The sequence below is a fragment of the Anas acuta genome, chromosome 3 (assembly GCF_963932015.1).
Source record: "Anas acuta chromosome 3, bAnaAcu1.1, whole genome shotgun sequence".
NCBI classification, from domain to species: domain Eukaryota; kingdom Metazoa; phylum Chordata; class Aves; order Anseriformes; family Anatidae; genus Anas; species Anas acuta.
Window position 1 is genome coordinate 13,837,656 of NC_088981.1, and position 15,484 is coordinate 13,853,139.

Here is a 15,484-nt window from a genome sequence, read left to right on the forward strand (position 1 = left end):
GCATACCAACAAAGCCCAGCATCTCCAGCCTGCTCTCTGAAGCAGCCAAAGTGAGTGCGAAAGGCTGTGTAGTTTTAGAAAAAGTCAAAGCTTTGTCAGCATGAACTGTCCAGTTTGGGAGGAATAATTAACCAGGACAAGTGGTTTATCCTTGTCATATGCAATGTAGTGCCTGTGCAATGGTACCTACCAACCCTACCTATAAAGGGCCAGATGTCCACAAGCAGCATGCTTTTGTAACTGCTGCTGTAAGTGACCTATTTGGGTAGGGGTTGAACACGAATGCCAGAAATCTCATCAACCATAAGCTGAAACTGTTCCTGCCAAATGAAGTTAAAAGGTGACAGAGTTCAGGTATTTCTCATCTAGACCACTGCAGGATGTTGTGGCTACCAAGAGCTGCACAGTTTCCATAGGGGTTCAATTAAAGAAATAGGTTATGGAAAAGTAAACTACTGATCAATTATTATAAGATACTGCTGCTGAGCAGCCCCTTCTCAGAGCTTCTCTTACTGAAGCTGCTTCAGGCAGCCTGCTCAGGAGGTAGCTACACAGCCTACTTCGTGCATAAGGGGAAGTTAGACATAAGAAATCTTAGACATAAGTAATAAAATGCTCAGATACTCTGTTCACTCCACAGAAAGCCACCTCAGGAAGGGTAGAGCTTGCTGACTCATCTTCACATATGCTATGTGACAGCCAAAACGTAGCAAGGTGACCTTGGAATTTATAGGCCAAGTTGCCTAAACTATGGCCATGTAAGCTTTGCATGGCCAGCCAGACAAAGAGAGGGTGAGCTTACATAGAGGACTTCAAGACTCCTGGAAGGGCAGCCCTTGCCAACAGGAGGTATCAAGATGGATAAGTACGAACTGCTTTAACATAGCCTGAAGGAATCCAAGCCATGTAGACACTGTTCTGTTCTAGAAAGGATTAGTTTTCTTGGCATATAGCATAGAGGAATTAGAAGTCTGAGAGCTACTCAGACAGCAGCGTGACCTGAAGTCCCCACATTTCATGTCACACTCCTTCTGAAAGCAATCCTACCAAGTCAACTGTATATAATCTCTAGTGCTCTCAGTGAAGAGCTCCAGGTGATGAGTAATGGGGTAATTGGTAATTCTGCACTTGAAGCCCGTTTGTGTGGGATGTAAAGTGACAGTCCTGCCACAGCACAACAGCTTGTTTTTATCAGACATCTTTATTTGCTGTATCATCCAAGTGTACAAATACTGAATGTGTTTATAGAAATTCAAAATATACTGTAGTAGAAATCTGTCTGGGAAGTGGAATGTTAAGATATTTACTTTATAAAATTACTACACAAGCCATTCCCACTTGCAAGTTTCAAATATATCAGGGCTATGATGACAGATCACTTTATGATGCTGAAACAAAAAGTTCTCAGAAAACATTTTCTGCTAAAGAGTCAGTCAACATCAAATTGATTTCTTACATTTGACTCATTTTGAGTTATCAGCCAACAGGATGTTAGCTACATCCAGACAATTCATACGCATTTCAGCTCTCATTTATACCAACTCAATGCATCACTATCAATATATTTAGGTATTAGTCATAATCTCAGTGACAATATTTATTTTAAGCTAATGAAATTAAGCCAATAAGTTCCCCTTGGCCATTGAGTGCAACTGATGCTTTTTCTTCACATTTTCAGAGTAAGGCGCCTTAGTTCTTGAACAAGTCAATACAGCTTTGCAGGAGAGACACATTGTTCTGGAAAGGAAGAGAATTAGTTTCAGATGAGTATGACTGATTGTTTAAATCCTGCCTTCCACAATGAAGGAGCTTTCAAAATAGTAGGTCCATCCCAGGATTTTGTAGATTGTCACAGTGCTAAGAGATTATATTGCAGGAACAAGTACTCAGGCAATGTGTCAAACAGATCAGTCTGCTATCTGCCCCTCCCTGCAGGCCTGCAACTGTGACTTCGTGGGAAGAGAGGAGCAGGAGACTAGGAAAGCAGTAAACTTCAGTGGGCCAAACTGAGCCTTTCCTGTGTCACATTCAAGCACAGCACTGAAATAGCTACCTGTGGTGAAGTTCAGGGCAATCAGGAAGTAGAAAGTTAAGTTCTCCTTGCTCAGAGAGGCTGGGGTTACCTCTTCCTGAGGCTTCCCACTTTGTAGGTTCTGCTAACTTAGCACAGAGAGCAACCAGCATGTACTTTCCTAGCTTAAGCTGACAATAGTGTGGCCTCCTCATCCTACTTCAAGCAGGCTCAGCACACCTTGACAGAGGCCTCATGACAGACCCGCAAGCCAGTGTCTCCCTTCACCAATAAGCTAGGTAAGAAGGGCTGACAGCTAGCTCACAGGCTGCAAAACATGCTCACAGCACTTGAACACAGACAGTAGCTGACCCCCTCCTGAATTCAGTGAGGAAATTCCATAAGATGAAGCAACTTCCTGTGATGCCTGTAGATAAGGGAGATGATATTGCCTACTACCTGCAAAACAGACTTCTTACTTACAGCACAATAGGCCAATGTCCTAGGAGTGACAGGCTGAAAACGGACTGTATGAGACAGGTAAGACTGCCAGCACTTGTTCATTGTATGCACAAGCCTTCAATTCCTTTCTTCCCCCCCCCTTCAGATCTCAGCCAGAGCACCTGCCTATTCCTTTTTAGACTTCCTAGCCTTAAAGAAAACCCAGCAAGTCCTCTAAGTTAAACATTAGCCACTTTCTTCAAGCTACATATGTCAAATTCCAAAGAACACACCTTTGCATGTTTTATTTCCAGTTCTGCCATTTCAATTAGGTTTTTGCGGAAGGCTGCTATTCTCTTCTGTTTGAAGCTCATCAATTCTGTAGGGAAGAAAGAATAAGCACAGGTAAGACAGATGTACAGAGTAGTGACTAAAGTTTCAGTAATGCCCTTTGTTTCATAGTATACAGCTCTAGTTACAGCATTTGACCACAAAGAGATTGAAGGGTTTAGTCTCATTTCTAGCCAGAAGATGCATTCCATCACACAACGCTGCTGTTTTACTAGACAATATAGTTATTTCTCTGGTAAGACAGGAAGGTTTTATGGGAAGACAACAGGAATTAAACAGGAGTAGGCCACACAAGTTCTGAGAGAAACTGGAGCATTTAAAAACTGGGAATAGGAAGGGAGCAGCAGTGTATACCATAAAGGTACATCTCCTCTATTTTATATTGGCCGAAGACATCCACTAAAAAGCAGCGTGAGACTTGGTATCAGGCACTGCTCTGTCCCAGTACAGCTGAAAAACCTACTTGCACAGTTCTATTTGAGAAAATCAGGAGCCTGAGTTGTTATACTCAGATGCAGGCTGACGAGTTCAAAATACAAAGCAAGCAGGGGCTTATACTTGAGATTGGTTTAGTACTGACATTGATCAGCTTCAGGCAATCGTTCTTCAAAAGATTGAGTTGCATCAACTTTCACAGGCATTTACACTGTCCCTGGTATGTATGGACCACTTGCTTCACTTTGGTTGCTGAAGATCAGATGGAGACCTGGGCCGCATCAGAGTCTCCCTTCAGGAGAAATACAGCAAAGCCTGTTTTACCTTGTTTTGCAGATTCTGAAATCTTTTCAAACTTCTGACAACAGTCCTGCTGATGTTCCTCCGCCAGCCTGACGTCCTTGCTCTTTAGCCTGGCTTTGTCTAGAGCTTTGTTTGAATTTTCATAATTGACAAGAGCCCTTGTACGTCTGTACAGAAGATCCTGGAAGTAGACAGGAATAATGCAAAGCCTTAAGAAGACTATTGCCCAAACTGCAGTTATAAATCCTTTAGCAGGAGATATCACTTCTTTCAGCACCAGATTATGCTTTCTCTAAGAAGCTGTTATAACCTGCTGTATTCTTAGCACAGCAAGAAAAGCCTTTCACCAGTACACATGTTCAGGACAGTCACTTGTGCCTTAATCAAGGAAGTTTGAGGGCTATTGTAGTCACCACTTCTTCCCTGAAAGTAGCTTCATCCTTCTATAAGGTGAGCCTTCCCACCAAGTAGTAATAGCACTTTTTGAATTCCCTCAGTCTGCTTCCAGCAGGGCATAGAGTGCATTTCATTCCTTGGAGAGTTGGCAATTTGACTGAAGCACTGTACTAACCTAGACATGAGCAGCAGCACAGGTCTCAGTGCCGATTCCTTTCTAATCTAGCAGCAGAATAGTCTTAGTACTTGGAGCAGTACATCACACACACACAGCCTGTACTGGATGCCCCAGGGTATGTGACACTGGCGATGGCACTGGAAGGAGAGGTCTGTCAGAATATATCCAGGTACCATTCCTCAGCATATTCACACCCTTGCCAAACCAAATATTTGTTACTGGCAAGTGTTTTGCAGTCACATCAGTCTACCAGGCAGGACTGATAGAATTCCTAACTCCGGTTGCTTTCACGTTATCATGTGTCCACATACAAGGACTAATCAGAAACCGTTCAGTAAATCCCAAGTGCTATAGTCATCAGTATGTGTCATGAGAACTTACGCAATGGATGTGCCAGAACACTACTGCAAACTCAGCTGGCTCTAACTTGCAGGAATCCAATGAGTTCTTTTCCTCTACATGCCAAAGAGAAACCGGTCAGAGATCTGCACCCTTAGTGCAGTAAGGGACTGGACCGCAGCTAGCCAATGCATGGCTTCTATATCCTGCTGTCATCCAGCTGTACCAGATTGCTTAAGCAAGACAAGGGTTCACCTTCCCGTCTTCTTCAAGCACAAATAAGAGTGGGTCACAATTCCCATAATAAAACTAAGCTTAAAAAAGAAAACATTTCTCACCTTAGCAGCTTCTATATTGAGCATGTAGTATCTCAACAGTTCAGAGAGCTTTAAGTCTTCATCTGAAGAAACTCTACTCTCCACTTTCTGCAGAAGAGATGATATAGTTTGTATGTAACAGGACACAGCATCACCCACATATACAGATTTAATTTTTCCAAGACTTCTCTTACCCTGAGTTTCTCAAAGAGCTCAGCAACTTTCAAGAGATACCTTGGGGAAGAAGAAAATTGCAAGTGAATGTTAGATATCTTAGTGCATAAAATGCCAAAATCAATTATCATGAAACCAAAAAGCTGAAGGCTAGAGTTTGTTCCTACACATATCCAGACAAGAGCTTTGAAAGAAGGTCTAGGCACAGTCCTAGACAAAAGGTTTAATGCCAGAGGTGCTGGATTCCAGCCTAACAGACCAGTAGAGATAAGCAGCTGGACACCATTAAGAATAGCAACAATAAGCAGTATGAAGATACTGTACAGAATTTCCCCACTGCTACTCCCCAAGACTGATGGATCATTTTGTTTATTCAGCTGTTAACTGTATTAACAAGGTTTCATCAAATTGATAGCAAAGTTATTAAAGAGTATTTACCTCTTAAAATGACCAGGTTTCCATAAGTTGGAAAAAACAACTATTTTGGAACCTCTGAGGTCCAGAAGATGATACAGGCTTAGTATAAGCTATAGATGTATTTAACAGCACATTAGAACACAGGTGCATAACCCCTTAACTTCTCATATGTTCTCCAGAAGTTTGTGACCTGAACAACATTCAGGGAGACTTCTATTTAGCTATTTAGAAGGAGCTTTGAGCAGTACAATTCAGCTCTACTGCACAACTGGCAAGAGATCAGCTAATCTGAGAGTCCAATGCAATTGATAGTTTTAGAAATGTCACACCAGGAACATAAAAGGGAAGAGTTTCAATGCCACTTGCATGCAGTTCAAGAAACTGAAACCAGCTATGACTCACTCCCCTTGATTTTCTGAAAGCATAAAATACCTGGACTCAGAATGTTTATGAATAGTTAGTGTTGCTTACTTTTTGATAACTGTAGGTTCTTCTAATGCCAGGCTGTTCAAGCAAGCTGAAGTATAAATATAGTCATCTGCAACATCTGCAAGAACAAGACAAGGCTTTCAGGCTACAAAAATCACTCAGCAAGACTGCAGGTCTTTAGAAAGGTCTTTGAAAAGATTCACTTTTATGAGATCTTGTCATCTTATCTGCTTTTGCACATGCATCCTTGATTCTGTTGTAGTAGTTTACAAGAAAAGTCTTCTCTTGCTCAAAAAAGTCATCTACTTCCTGAAAGAGAGTATAACCTGTTAAGTCAGTTACTTCACCACACAACACAGGCTCTTCCCTTTTTAGGGAAGGGTCCAAACAAAGAACTTTAGCCACCTGAAGATTATGCTTGTCACTCACTATTGAAAAGCAGAGTTCACAAAAAAAAACACTGAGGATTTCCAAACCATTTGTTCAGTTCCTTCTTCACAGTGAAGTGAAGATGGATTTGACACTCAACTATTCAGTGCTGCAGGCTGTCTGAAGTAACCAGTAAGTTATCAGAGAGCCCTCAAAGCTGTTGGAATTTTGATTCCCAGGCCTGCCACTGCATGGTAGATGAACACTAAACAGTTTACAAGCCTGTTTCACACCTATACAAAACACACGTACTGTAATGTTTTATGACATTGCCTTTCAGACAGCAAGTCTATGAGGAAGAACTGCCATGGCAACAGGGTAGAAAAGCTGAAGCTGGACCACTTACAGGAGTCTTTGGTATTTGATCTTAACTAGTACAAGCAAAAACCTGTAAATCATGTTTATTCAGACCCTGAAGTAGCCAAAAATATATTTGCTGAAGGTATAATTCCTTCCTCCCCACCAGTATCACATGTTCAGGCAACTCTTGTGCATCAGATACTTGAAATATACTTGAATTTTCAAACAGTCTATAGCCTCAATGTCCTTTTATTTTTCAAATAAAGTAGTCAGAATATAGGCTACTCCACACTGCTGTCCAAAGTTAGCATAGCATCTCCAAGCCTCACACACCAAGCCAGCCCAAAGCAGATAACCAACTTCCCTGAAGAAGGAAGCAAGAAGCAATCAAGAGTAAGGTGACCAGGAGGAAAACCTTACCTTGACTCCAGAGAAGAGAACTTCATCAGCACTCTTTACCACACTTTTTAGAAAGCCACCAAACATCTCTTTTGTGTTTTTCCTTCGAACACTCAGCTAGAATAGAGAGGCCAAGACAGCTTCAATGTCATCCAACAGGGGAAAAGTGACTATTTTAAACATTAGCAGAGTAGTAATCTAATTTCTATCTAGCACATGATAAAGCAGCCTGATTTACAAGCTCTCCAAGACCACCCCTCTAAGTTGTACAATGGATTGTTCGTGTAACAAATGGCTTTACTAGAAGTTCAACTATTCTGTGCCAGAGATTTTTCCCATTCCCAGGAACAGTTTGGTTTCTCCTTACATTTCCTGGACCAGCATCCACCACTGATACTGAGGCAACAAAACATGTGGTATTAACTTCAATACACTTCCATTTTAAGGACCATGAGGCACACATAAAGGCACACCTGAACCGTGCTTGTTCCTAAGATCCCACGACACACCAAATTGGCTTCCTAACCAACTTGAGTAGGATTAAGAAATGCTATGAGATTTATGGCAGAAGGTCTAAAGACAGGTCTTCACCTTTTCATCATCTCACAGAAGTACAGGCAATATCTGCTTGCTGACACTGTGTTGATTTACATTACATTTTAACTGCCTAGGAGAGGGATAGCACTTTAACACCTTGCCTCACATGGAAAGGAAAGAGTGACTTACATCCTGGTCATACTCCAGGAAAACATGAAAATTGCGATCTTTGCTGAGCACAGGGTGAGAAGAAATCCTCTGAAGGAAGATCTCATGTGATGATACAGTCTTCTTGAAGACAGCAAGGTATTCACTGAAAGGAAAAAAACCACAGATCCCTTCTGTACTACCCATTTCATTGGGCAAGTAATTGCATTATGTTTTTCCAGGAAAAATATTCAGTGTGTTTCTGAAGTAGTGACAGAGCTTCTCTATAGAGAGAGAGAAGCCATTTTCAATCTTTCATTTGAGGAAGTTTTCCAGTTTGAGCAAAGCTTTGGACTACTCCCCAGTTCCAGTGATTTTTTTTATTTTTTTTTAACAAAATACCAGGCAGCAGCAGCAGACCCTCTTCAAAACAGAGACACTCAACATCAGCTACCAACAAATATGTTGCTCTCCCAGGAGACTTATTTACATTCAGCCTTCAGCAGTAGACTCAATTCTACTTACGCTTCCAGTTCTTGCTTCATTTTGGCAAACTCCTCTTTTGTCATAGACACTTCCCCTTCTCCTAGTTTCTGCATCTTCTCTCTGGGACCATCAAAGTCCGGCTTTGAAGGTGCGGGAGGTATCTAGGCAAGGAATTGGTTAGTGATAGATGGTAGCAATCATAAGTTACCCAAAATTACTTCTAGCCTTCTGTGGAGAGGCTCTTTCTCATGGTCATACCAAGCCAGGAAGGTTCTGGACCCAGGAAGCCTCAAGGAAAGTTGGTGTCTAGGTCCTTGATTGCCCCTCCCAGCTCTGTGCTACCCCTGAAGCAAACCAGCCCTTCCAAAAGGAATATAAGAGGAACAGCCTCTACTCTCCACCCACTAGCCAGAGGCTCCTGTGGCAGCTGAATAATCCTGACAAAAGAGACTATTTAATAGAGCAACCCAGTGTCATCAACAGGCAGATACCATAGGGACTACCCGAGTCATGAAACTCATAACAATGGTAAAGCAAACTTCGTGTCTTTACTAGTTTCCATACGAAATCACCGTAGCATTTTGTTTAGAAGCGCATTTTCAGGAAGTACTTACAATGAGGCCGGCATATTCCTCAGTTTCAGTGAGCGTATCGTGCAGCCACACAAAGTCTTCGTGCTGCCTTGTAACTGAAAACTCAGAGCTTTGAAAAGCTGGCAGCGTAGTCTGGAAGAGAAGATATAGAAGGCCTACTGTTTTGTAAATTAGTGCTTTTAGAAACAGTTCTGTCGACTTCCAAAGGAAGCTATTTTGCCTACTAAGAGCCTCGCCTACTCTTTTAGCTGAGCTGGCACTCGAGTGAGTCTTACTACTAAGGACACTATTTAAAGAACAGGCGCTGCTGCAGAACAGCGTTAACACAGTTTATTTTGTGAAGTTCCACAGTGGCTGGCTTCCCCACCCCCCAGCCTTCTGATCTCAGGCTAGTTTCTTGGGAAAGCCAACCTAGCGTATCGGTTACCTTGTCTCTAAACAGAGCATTCAAGTTTTAGGAAACTTAAAGTTTCTGCCTTTTTAGCCTCAGGCCACCTTTAAGTGGAAGAACTCCATCTAATGAGATTTTCCTCATGGCCAAGCCCATCCTTGCAGGTATGTGTGTTACAAACAGCATTTGCAGCATATTTACAGAGTCCACTTCATACCCCACGATCTTCTTACCTTAGTATGTACCGTGAACTTCACTCTGTCCTTTTCACTCAGGGCATCCGGTATGTCAATTTGAAGAGAAGGATCAACATTCAGGTCTACAGACACGGACCTCAGCTGTAACAGATTTCACAGAAAAAGCCCTGGTTAAGCATCAAGCAGATTTAACAAAGCCAGACTGCTCATCATTGCCAGCAAGAACCATGTTGCACTGGACTGCTGCCTCCAGGAGCAGTACACACAGGAATATGACAGCCTTGACACAGCCTGCACAGCACTGCAACAAGCCTTCCCTTCCAAACACATGAAAGGAAAAAAAAGCTTAAAGGCTTGCAGCTTAAGGTCTGCAGAACCAATTGTTAGAGATCACACTAGGGGTATTTGTGGAATATTTCTAGGAGGAAGCATCCTCCTTACAGCACTTCTCCAGCTTCTTTACTTGGAGCACAGCAAGCCAAAGCCTACTATGCCATTTTGAAGAGAGTAACAACCCTAATAATATTCTCTTAGTTATCCCAGGCTTAATAGCCTAGTCTTGTGATCTGTTTCCTCACCCTTACATCAGGCAGCTGCTGTAGTCTGGCACGAGAAGAATTAAGTGATTTTATCTGTTGCAAAGTGCAAGCCACAGGCTGGGTGCCCGAGTCCCAGATGAGCCTCAGGTCCAACTGCTTGCTAAAAAGAGCACCAAACCCCAAGAACACCAGGGCACTAACACCACATCTGCATTAACTGACTCTCAAAATACCCAGCATCACATTATTAATTGCTGCTAGAATGCACACTTTAAAAAAGCCCCAATAAGCTAGAATAAAAACTAGATACAACGATACCTGAACTTGGCTCTACAAAAGCTATTTATGCTTGCAGCCACGAGCCTCCTTCCCCCTGCTAAATTCAGGTCTTATCTTCTCTAGACAGAGCTTTGGGCCTGGCAACATTTTAATGCTATTTGCTTCTACTCAGAGCAGCCTGGAAGAGGTTTCAGAGCACGCTGTGAGGCTGGGCTGCAAGTACACCGTCTGCAGGAGGCCCTAGAGCACACCAGCTTCGACAGAGACCAGATTTACCTCCAGTGACTGAGGCCAGCGCCTTCCTTAGCAGGAGGGAACTTATTTCTTCAAGAAGCCCAGCCTACCACCATACGGTGCCTTCCTCTGCCATGGGACTCGTCTTTCCAGAGGCTCTTCCTTCAGCACTAACACACCACTCTTATTTTCTGCTCAAGGGAGGAACTGCCAGGGATCACAACGGGGGAAGCGTGCTGAGGAGCAGCTGTCAGAGCTGGGCCAAACCCCAGGGCTGTCCTTTAGGGAGAATTTAGAATGAATTATGAGGAAAGGCAGAGAGCTGGGATGGGACTGATGCTGTTTTGCCACACAAAAAGGTACTTGCAGGCGCCTGCAAGTACCACCTGCCAGCCACAAAACACAGCACCGAGCCCAGCATCTGAGCAACCCCCTCACGTTACAGATGGCTCGGATGCCGCTTTAAGCTCCTGTAAAGCCGCAGAAGAGCTGTTGAGAGGCTGCCCTTTTTAAGGTGAGGTGTCACTTCCAAAAAGCTTCAGAGGCTCCCTCCCCCGGGTCTGGCCATCTGGGACCTGCAAGCCGGAGCAGCAGGCAAGAAACCTCGCTGCCAGCCTGCAGAGCACGCAGACATTGGGCTGCTGAGCCTCTCACGGGATGGTTTTTGCCTCCTTTTGCCTCCACCCAGCCTGCCGCTGGCTGGCTCTGGCTGTCACCAGCGGTTCCTGTTATCCTCAGCTCCTCACGCCTGAGCGAGGGATACCCCAGCCATGGTAAGAAGATTCCTACCTGCTGCATCCCAGCTGCTCGCTGGGGTTCGGGAGGGCGCTGAGCTTCCAGAGCACGTCCTGCTACACCACAGCAGGACTATGAGCTGCAGCCCCTTCCACTCGGTGTTTTGCATCCTGCTTACTTATCTTCACTGTCCAAACAGGATCAGCAGAGCTAACAATACAAACTGCTGAGTCTGGGAAAAGCACGATAAGCCAAAGGAAACTGCTTCCCCTCAGCTAAACTACGGGAAGGATTACACAAATCATCCAGTCCCGAAGTTGTGGGCTTTCTTCTTAAGTGCTGTAGAGAAAGTAACCCGTGGTGAGATGCTGTCCTCACCCCCCTCCGTGCCGAGTAGCTGCCTGCACAGGAGGTGGGGACGTATGGACACGGGGTGGTAGTGCTTCGCCAGGTCAAAGCAGCGTGTGCCATTACATCTGCTGTGAACCTACAAGGCCCAGTTTATGCTTATAGACCACTGCAGGCTGAAACAGCAAGAGTATCACTTCTGGAAAAGAGCACGGGATCATCAACTCTGCCCCTAAGGAGTCTCAGCCTCAGGCCCTTCAGTAACGTGAAGCTGAGGAGCAGAAAACCACTGGCCTACTCCATCCTGCAAAGGTCACTGCAGGCCAGGGACCTTTCGGATTACACAGCCATGGCAGAAAGGCCCAAACTACAAAGAGAGCATTCACACTGCCCAACCTCGGGGCAGAGGGCTTTGCTGCCCGGCAGGAAGCGCTGGGGCAGCATTTCTCCAGCAAACCAGGAGCAAGAAGCCCCCTCCAGGTCCCAGCTCCACGAGGCGCTCACCCAGCAAGCACCCCGAGCAGATGCTCCGCACCAGCAGCTCACCCTCCAAGGATGCTTTACCCCATTCCTTCTACACCCACCCCACATGCAGGAATGAGACACAACTCGCTCACAGTCACACGGAGGCTTTGCCAAGCCTCCTTTCATCCGCAGGCCCCAGGCTGGTTTTCCTGCCCAAGGCCTTCCCAGGGAGCCACCCCAGCTGAGCTCCCCAAATTCAGCCATACCCAGAGCTCAGCAGAGGTGACAGCGTGCCTCACACACTGCAGGGATGGCAGCCCCGCAGATTGGGTTAGAAACCTGAGCAGTTCCCCAATCCCCACACAGTGCCCCCACTTTCACCTCTCGTTTCCCTTCCTCAGAAAGGCTCCGGAGGCTTCTGGTTTGCAACACCCACAGCAGTTGTCGCAGCTGCTCTGATGCTTTCAAATTCTGGGCTTGTGCCTCTTTAGTGACTTGTATTGGGATCCTTTGGCTTTCTTGAGGATTCAGGGGAAAAACTCTTCCCTGTTCAGGCTGTCCACTGTGACTCCTGCTTAACCTGACCCAGAAATTAGAGCAGGACACCAAGCAGAGCTCTCCAGAGCAACAGAACCATCATATCGATGGCTTCCAGCTCCACGACAACCCAGATGTTCTAGCACTATGATAGTCACCTCCTCGAGGAGCCCAAGAGAAGAGACAGCAGGGACAGCACTACTCCAGCCAACCCAGGCCGAGTTTTACAACAGCTGTTTGTTGCCATTGCTTAAAGACAATAAAAAAAGAAGTCAGACCACCTAAACACAATCCAGCACTGACCATCAGCTCCTCAGGCTTCAACCTGAACAAGTTTCTTTAGATGGCCACGTCACTTCTCCATTCTAAGAACAGAATCTGCCAGTGCAAGCAGCTGTGACACAGCATCCAGCCACTAGTGACGTAGGAACCCATATTCAACCCATATTCATCCTCAAAACCCATTTAATCCAGGGGTTTCCAACAAAACTGGGCTCCCAGAAGGAGCAAGGAACTTATTTCTTATTCTTTCTATGCATTATCAGCTACCTTCTAACCAAGCACCCTTTCGCTGCTCGCCTCCCTGCTGCCACTCAAGCAGCCACAAATAAGACGTCAGCAGTAATTACATCTGACACTACCCAGCATCCATTAGTTTTTAGAGAGCAGTCTAATTAAACCAGCGTAAGTGCTCTCCAGAGAGCACTAGAAGATCGTGATGCTTTCTGGAAGTTCATACAGACCTTTCAGCTCCAGAGTGCCTCGTTTCAACGCCCAGAAGCTAACCAGCAGCCTTTCAGAGTATCCAGACAGCACATTTCAGAGGCATTAGTTGCTAGAATTACATTTCAGTCATATTCAGCACACGGAACTGAAGTTTCCCCTTAATCACGGCAGTAAAAGTATGCCTGAAAGTACCCTGCGTTCCTAGAGCAGCAAGGAGCTAGTACAGGAGATGAAAAGCTTTGATTTTGGAGCCTTTATGATATACCTGCTGTTAGCTCTCTGATATTTAGTTGAAACAGTCCTGAAGTAGAAGAGATTACACATCACCAGGAAAACTGAACCAGCCTTCTCACACGCACTCCTCACATCACTACTGATGTTACAGCAGACCCCAGTTTGGTGATTTTGGACGGCAGAACTGCGGGGATGCACTGGTTTCATTATGCCTTCTTAGTCTTGGTTGTAAGACAAACAGCAGCTTGGTTTAGCCGTGCTGAGATGCTGTTCCTCACCACACAGGGTGCCTGCCAAGTGAGCAGGAGGCAAGGTCTACGGCCACAGCACCTGTTGCGAGTGGTTGTGCAACGAGCAGGCCCGAGCACTCTGCTCTGCCACAGGGATCTCAGCTTCACTCTGCAGAAAGCAAGCGGTCACACACCTACAGAGGGACGGGGCTGGCAGCATTCAAGGATCCCGTATTTCAAGTGAAAGCCCTTATTTCATCTGTAACACGACGTATGCCCAGCTACGATGGAAACTGTGCAACAGAAGCAAGCCCCTAAGCCGTGTTCAGCACTTACAGGGATGTTTTAGTGGCCTCCTGCAGCGAGGCCAGGGCTGGCAGAAGGGACTGTGCGACACAGCCCCACCATGCATTCTCCAGCTCTCTTGGATCTGAAATTTCACCATTAGTCCATGCTGCTGGGCCAGCTTTACAGAGGTTTATGTCCTGGGTAGTACATTATCCTGTCCGGTAGGATTCACCTTGCTAGCAGTTTATCTCGGAATGAGCTTTTTCTTTTGCTCCCATGCAGCAGCTCCCTTGTGGAGCAGAAGCAAGAGCTGAGAGGCCTCACTCTTCCCAGAGCACCCAGAAGAAGCTGCCTGGCACTGAGAACTGCTGTTAGGAAGTGATAACAGACAGACCCTGGCCACAACATCGCATTTCATTTTTTTATTTTATTTTTATTTTTGGAAGAGCTGCTACAATACCTAGTGTCACCATTTTGATCTGGATAAGTATTCATAAAGCTCAAGCCTGCACTTCAGTAATCAATACAGCAACATTAGGAAACACGGGTATGTTCACACAAGCTGGGCAATCCCACTCCTTCACTTAGTGGGATTCACTTAGAGCCTTTCCCTCCCCACACGCTGCCTTTCCCACCGCACCTCCAGTCCCCCCTTATCCTCCCCTCCCTCCCTCCCTTTTCCCACGTCTCCCGGCCCTCCCCAGCCTGCCCAGCTCAGGGTCAGCTCCCAGTTGACACCTCCCAGCGCTTCCCACTCAAGGTTAACACCTCGCGAAGCTTCCCTCGCAGCCAGCCCGGTTTTTATCTGGGTGCCACACACCCGCTCCGCGCTGCCCTTTCCTTGAGCAAACAGGAGTGGAGAAGACAGCAGCCCTCCTATCCCCCCTCCCAGCTGCCCAAACCCCCCGGCAGCCCCCCTGCCTCTCCAACCTGGTTAATTTTTGCCTGCTTTCTGCCCGGGTTCAAGCTCCCGGACCCTCGGCAGCCGCCTCCCCCTTCCCCTTCCCCCATAGCGATGAGGGAAGCACAGGACCAAAGGCACCAGGTGCTGTGAGGCAGCGGGCATTTCACCTCCCCACCCGCTGACACAACCCCACAGCGAGGCTTTTTGGCTCGCTATCCTCACGTTAGAGATGTTTGACTCGTTGCTAAGTTTAACGCGGAGCAGCAAGAGGTGCGAGCGCGGATATTTCCCCAAAAACCAACTTCCAGGCGGATCAGGAGGGGGAAGCCCTGACTCATTCGCAGCCCAAAGCGGACACCCACACAACACGAAACGCCCAACCCCGCTCTGCTCCTCCCGAGACACCCCCACAGGGCTGGGGGGAGCTCGGAGGAGGAGGCAGCCCCCACGCCCCCCGCACCAGCCGCCCCCCGGCACACCCAGCCCGGGCATAACACTGAGCCAGGCGGCTCCCCGCTGCCCCTCCGAGCCTGGGCAGCAGCCGGGCAGCCCTCACCTTGCTCTGCGCGTCCTCCCGGAGCAGGGCCATGTCGCCGGCAGCCGCCCGCCCCCCGCCCCGCCGCGCCTGATATAGCCCGGGGCGGAGCCGCCTCACGCCGCCATCACCGCCACCGCCCCCCTCCCTCCCGGCGGCC

At 46.5% G+C, this 15,484-nt stretch overlaps 1 protein-coding gene across 2 annotated transcripts; it reads right to left on the reverse strand.

The window, feature by feature from the left end:
• Positions 1 to 1,182: 1,182 nt before the first annotated feature.
• Positions 1,183 to 15,484, reverse strand: SNX5 (sorting nexin 5). Of its 2 annotated transcripts, none has more exons than XM_068675763.1 (13): positions 15,346 to 15,484; positions 9,307 to 9,411; positions 8,704 to 8,814; positions 8,129 to 8,250; positions 7,646 to 7,769; positions 6,941 to 7,036; positions 5,995 to 6,100; positions 5,834 to 5,909; positions 4,966 to 5,005; positions 4,793 to 4,879; positions 3,563 to 3,722; positions 2,746 to 2,831; positions 1,183 to 1,737 (listed from the first exon to the last, which is right to left on the reverse strand). In XM_068675763.1, the coding sequence occupies exons 1-13, from the start codon at positions 15,376 to 15,378 to the stop codon at positions 1,690 to 1,692; spliced, it is 1,194 nt and encodes a 397-aa protein (XP_068531864.1). In that variant the 5' UTR covers positions 15,379 to 15,484; the 3' UTR covers positions 1,183 to 1,689. The 2 variants fall into 2 exon arrangements, with proteins under 2 accessions (XP_068531864.1, XP_068531865.1); XM_068675764.1 differs by lacking the exon at positions 15,346 to 15,484 and adding an exon at positions 11,112 to 11,136.

Excerpts from the sequence above, each read along its gene's own strand:
- SNX5 (XM_068675763.1), bottom strand. The coding sequence starts at position 15,378 with ATGGCCCTGCTCCGGGAGGACGCGCAGAGCAAG. Across the intron at positions 6,101-6,940 it reads TTCTCTTCTCTGGAGTCAAG|GAAGTAGATGACTTTTTTGA; the intron begins GTAAGGTTTTCC and ends ACTCTCTTTCAG. Across the intron at positions 2,832-3,562 it reads TTCAGAATCTGCAAAACAAG|AATTGATGAGCTTCAAACAG; the intron begins GTAAAACAGGCT and ends TCTTCCCTACAG.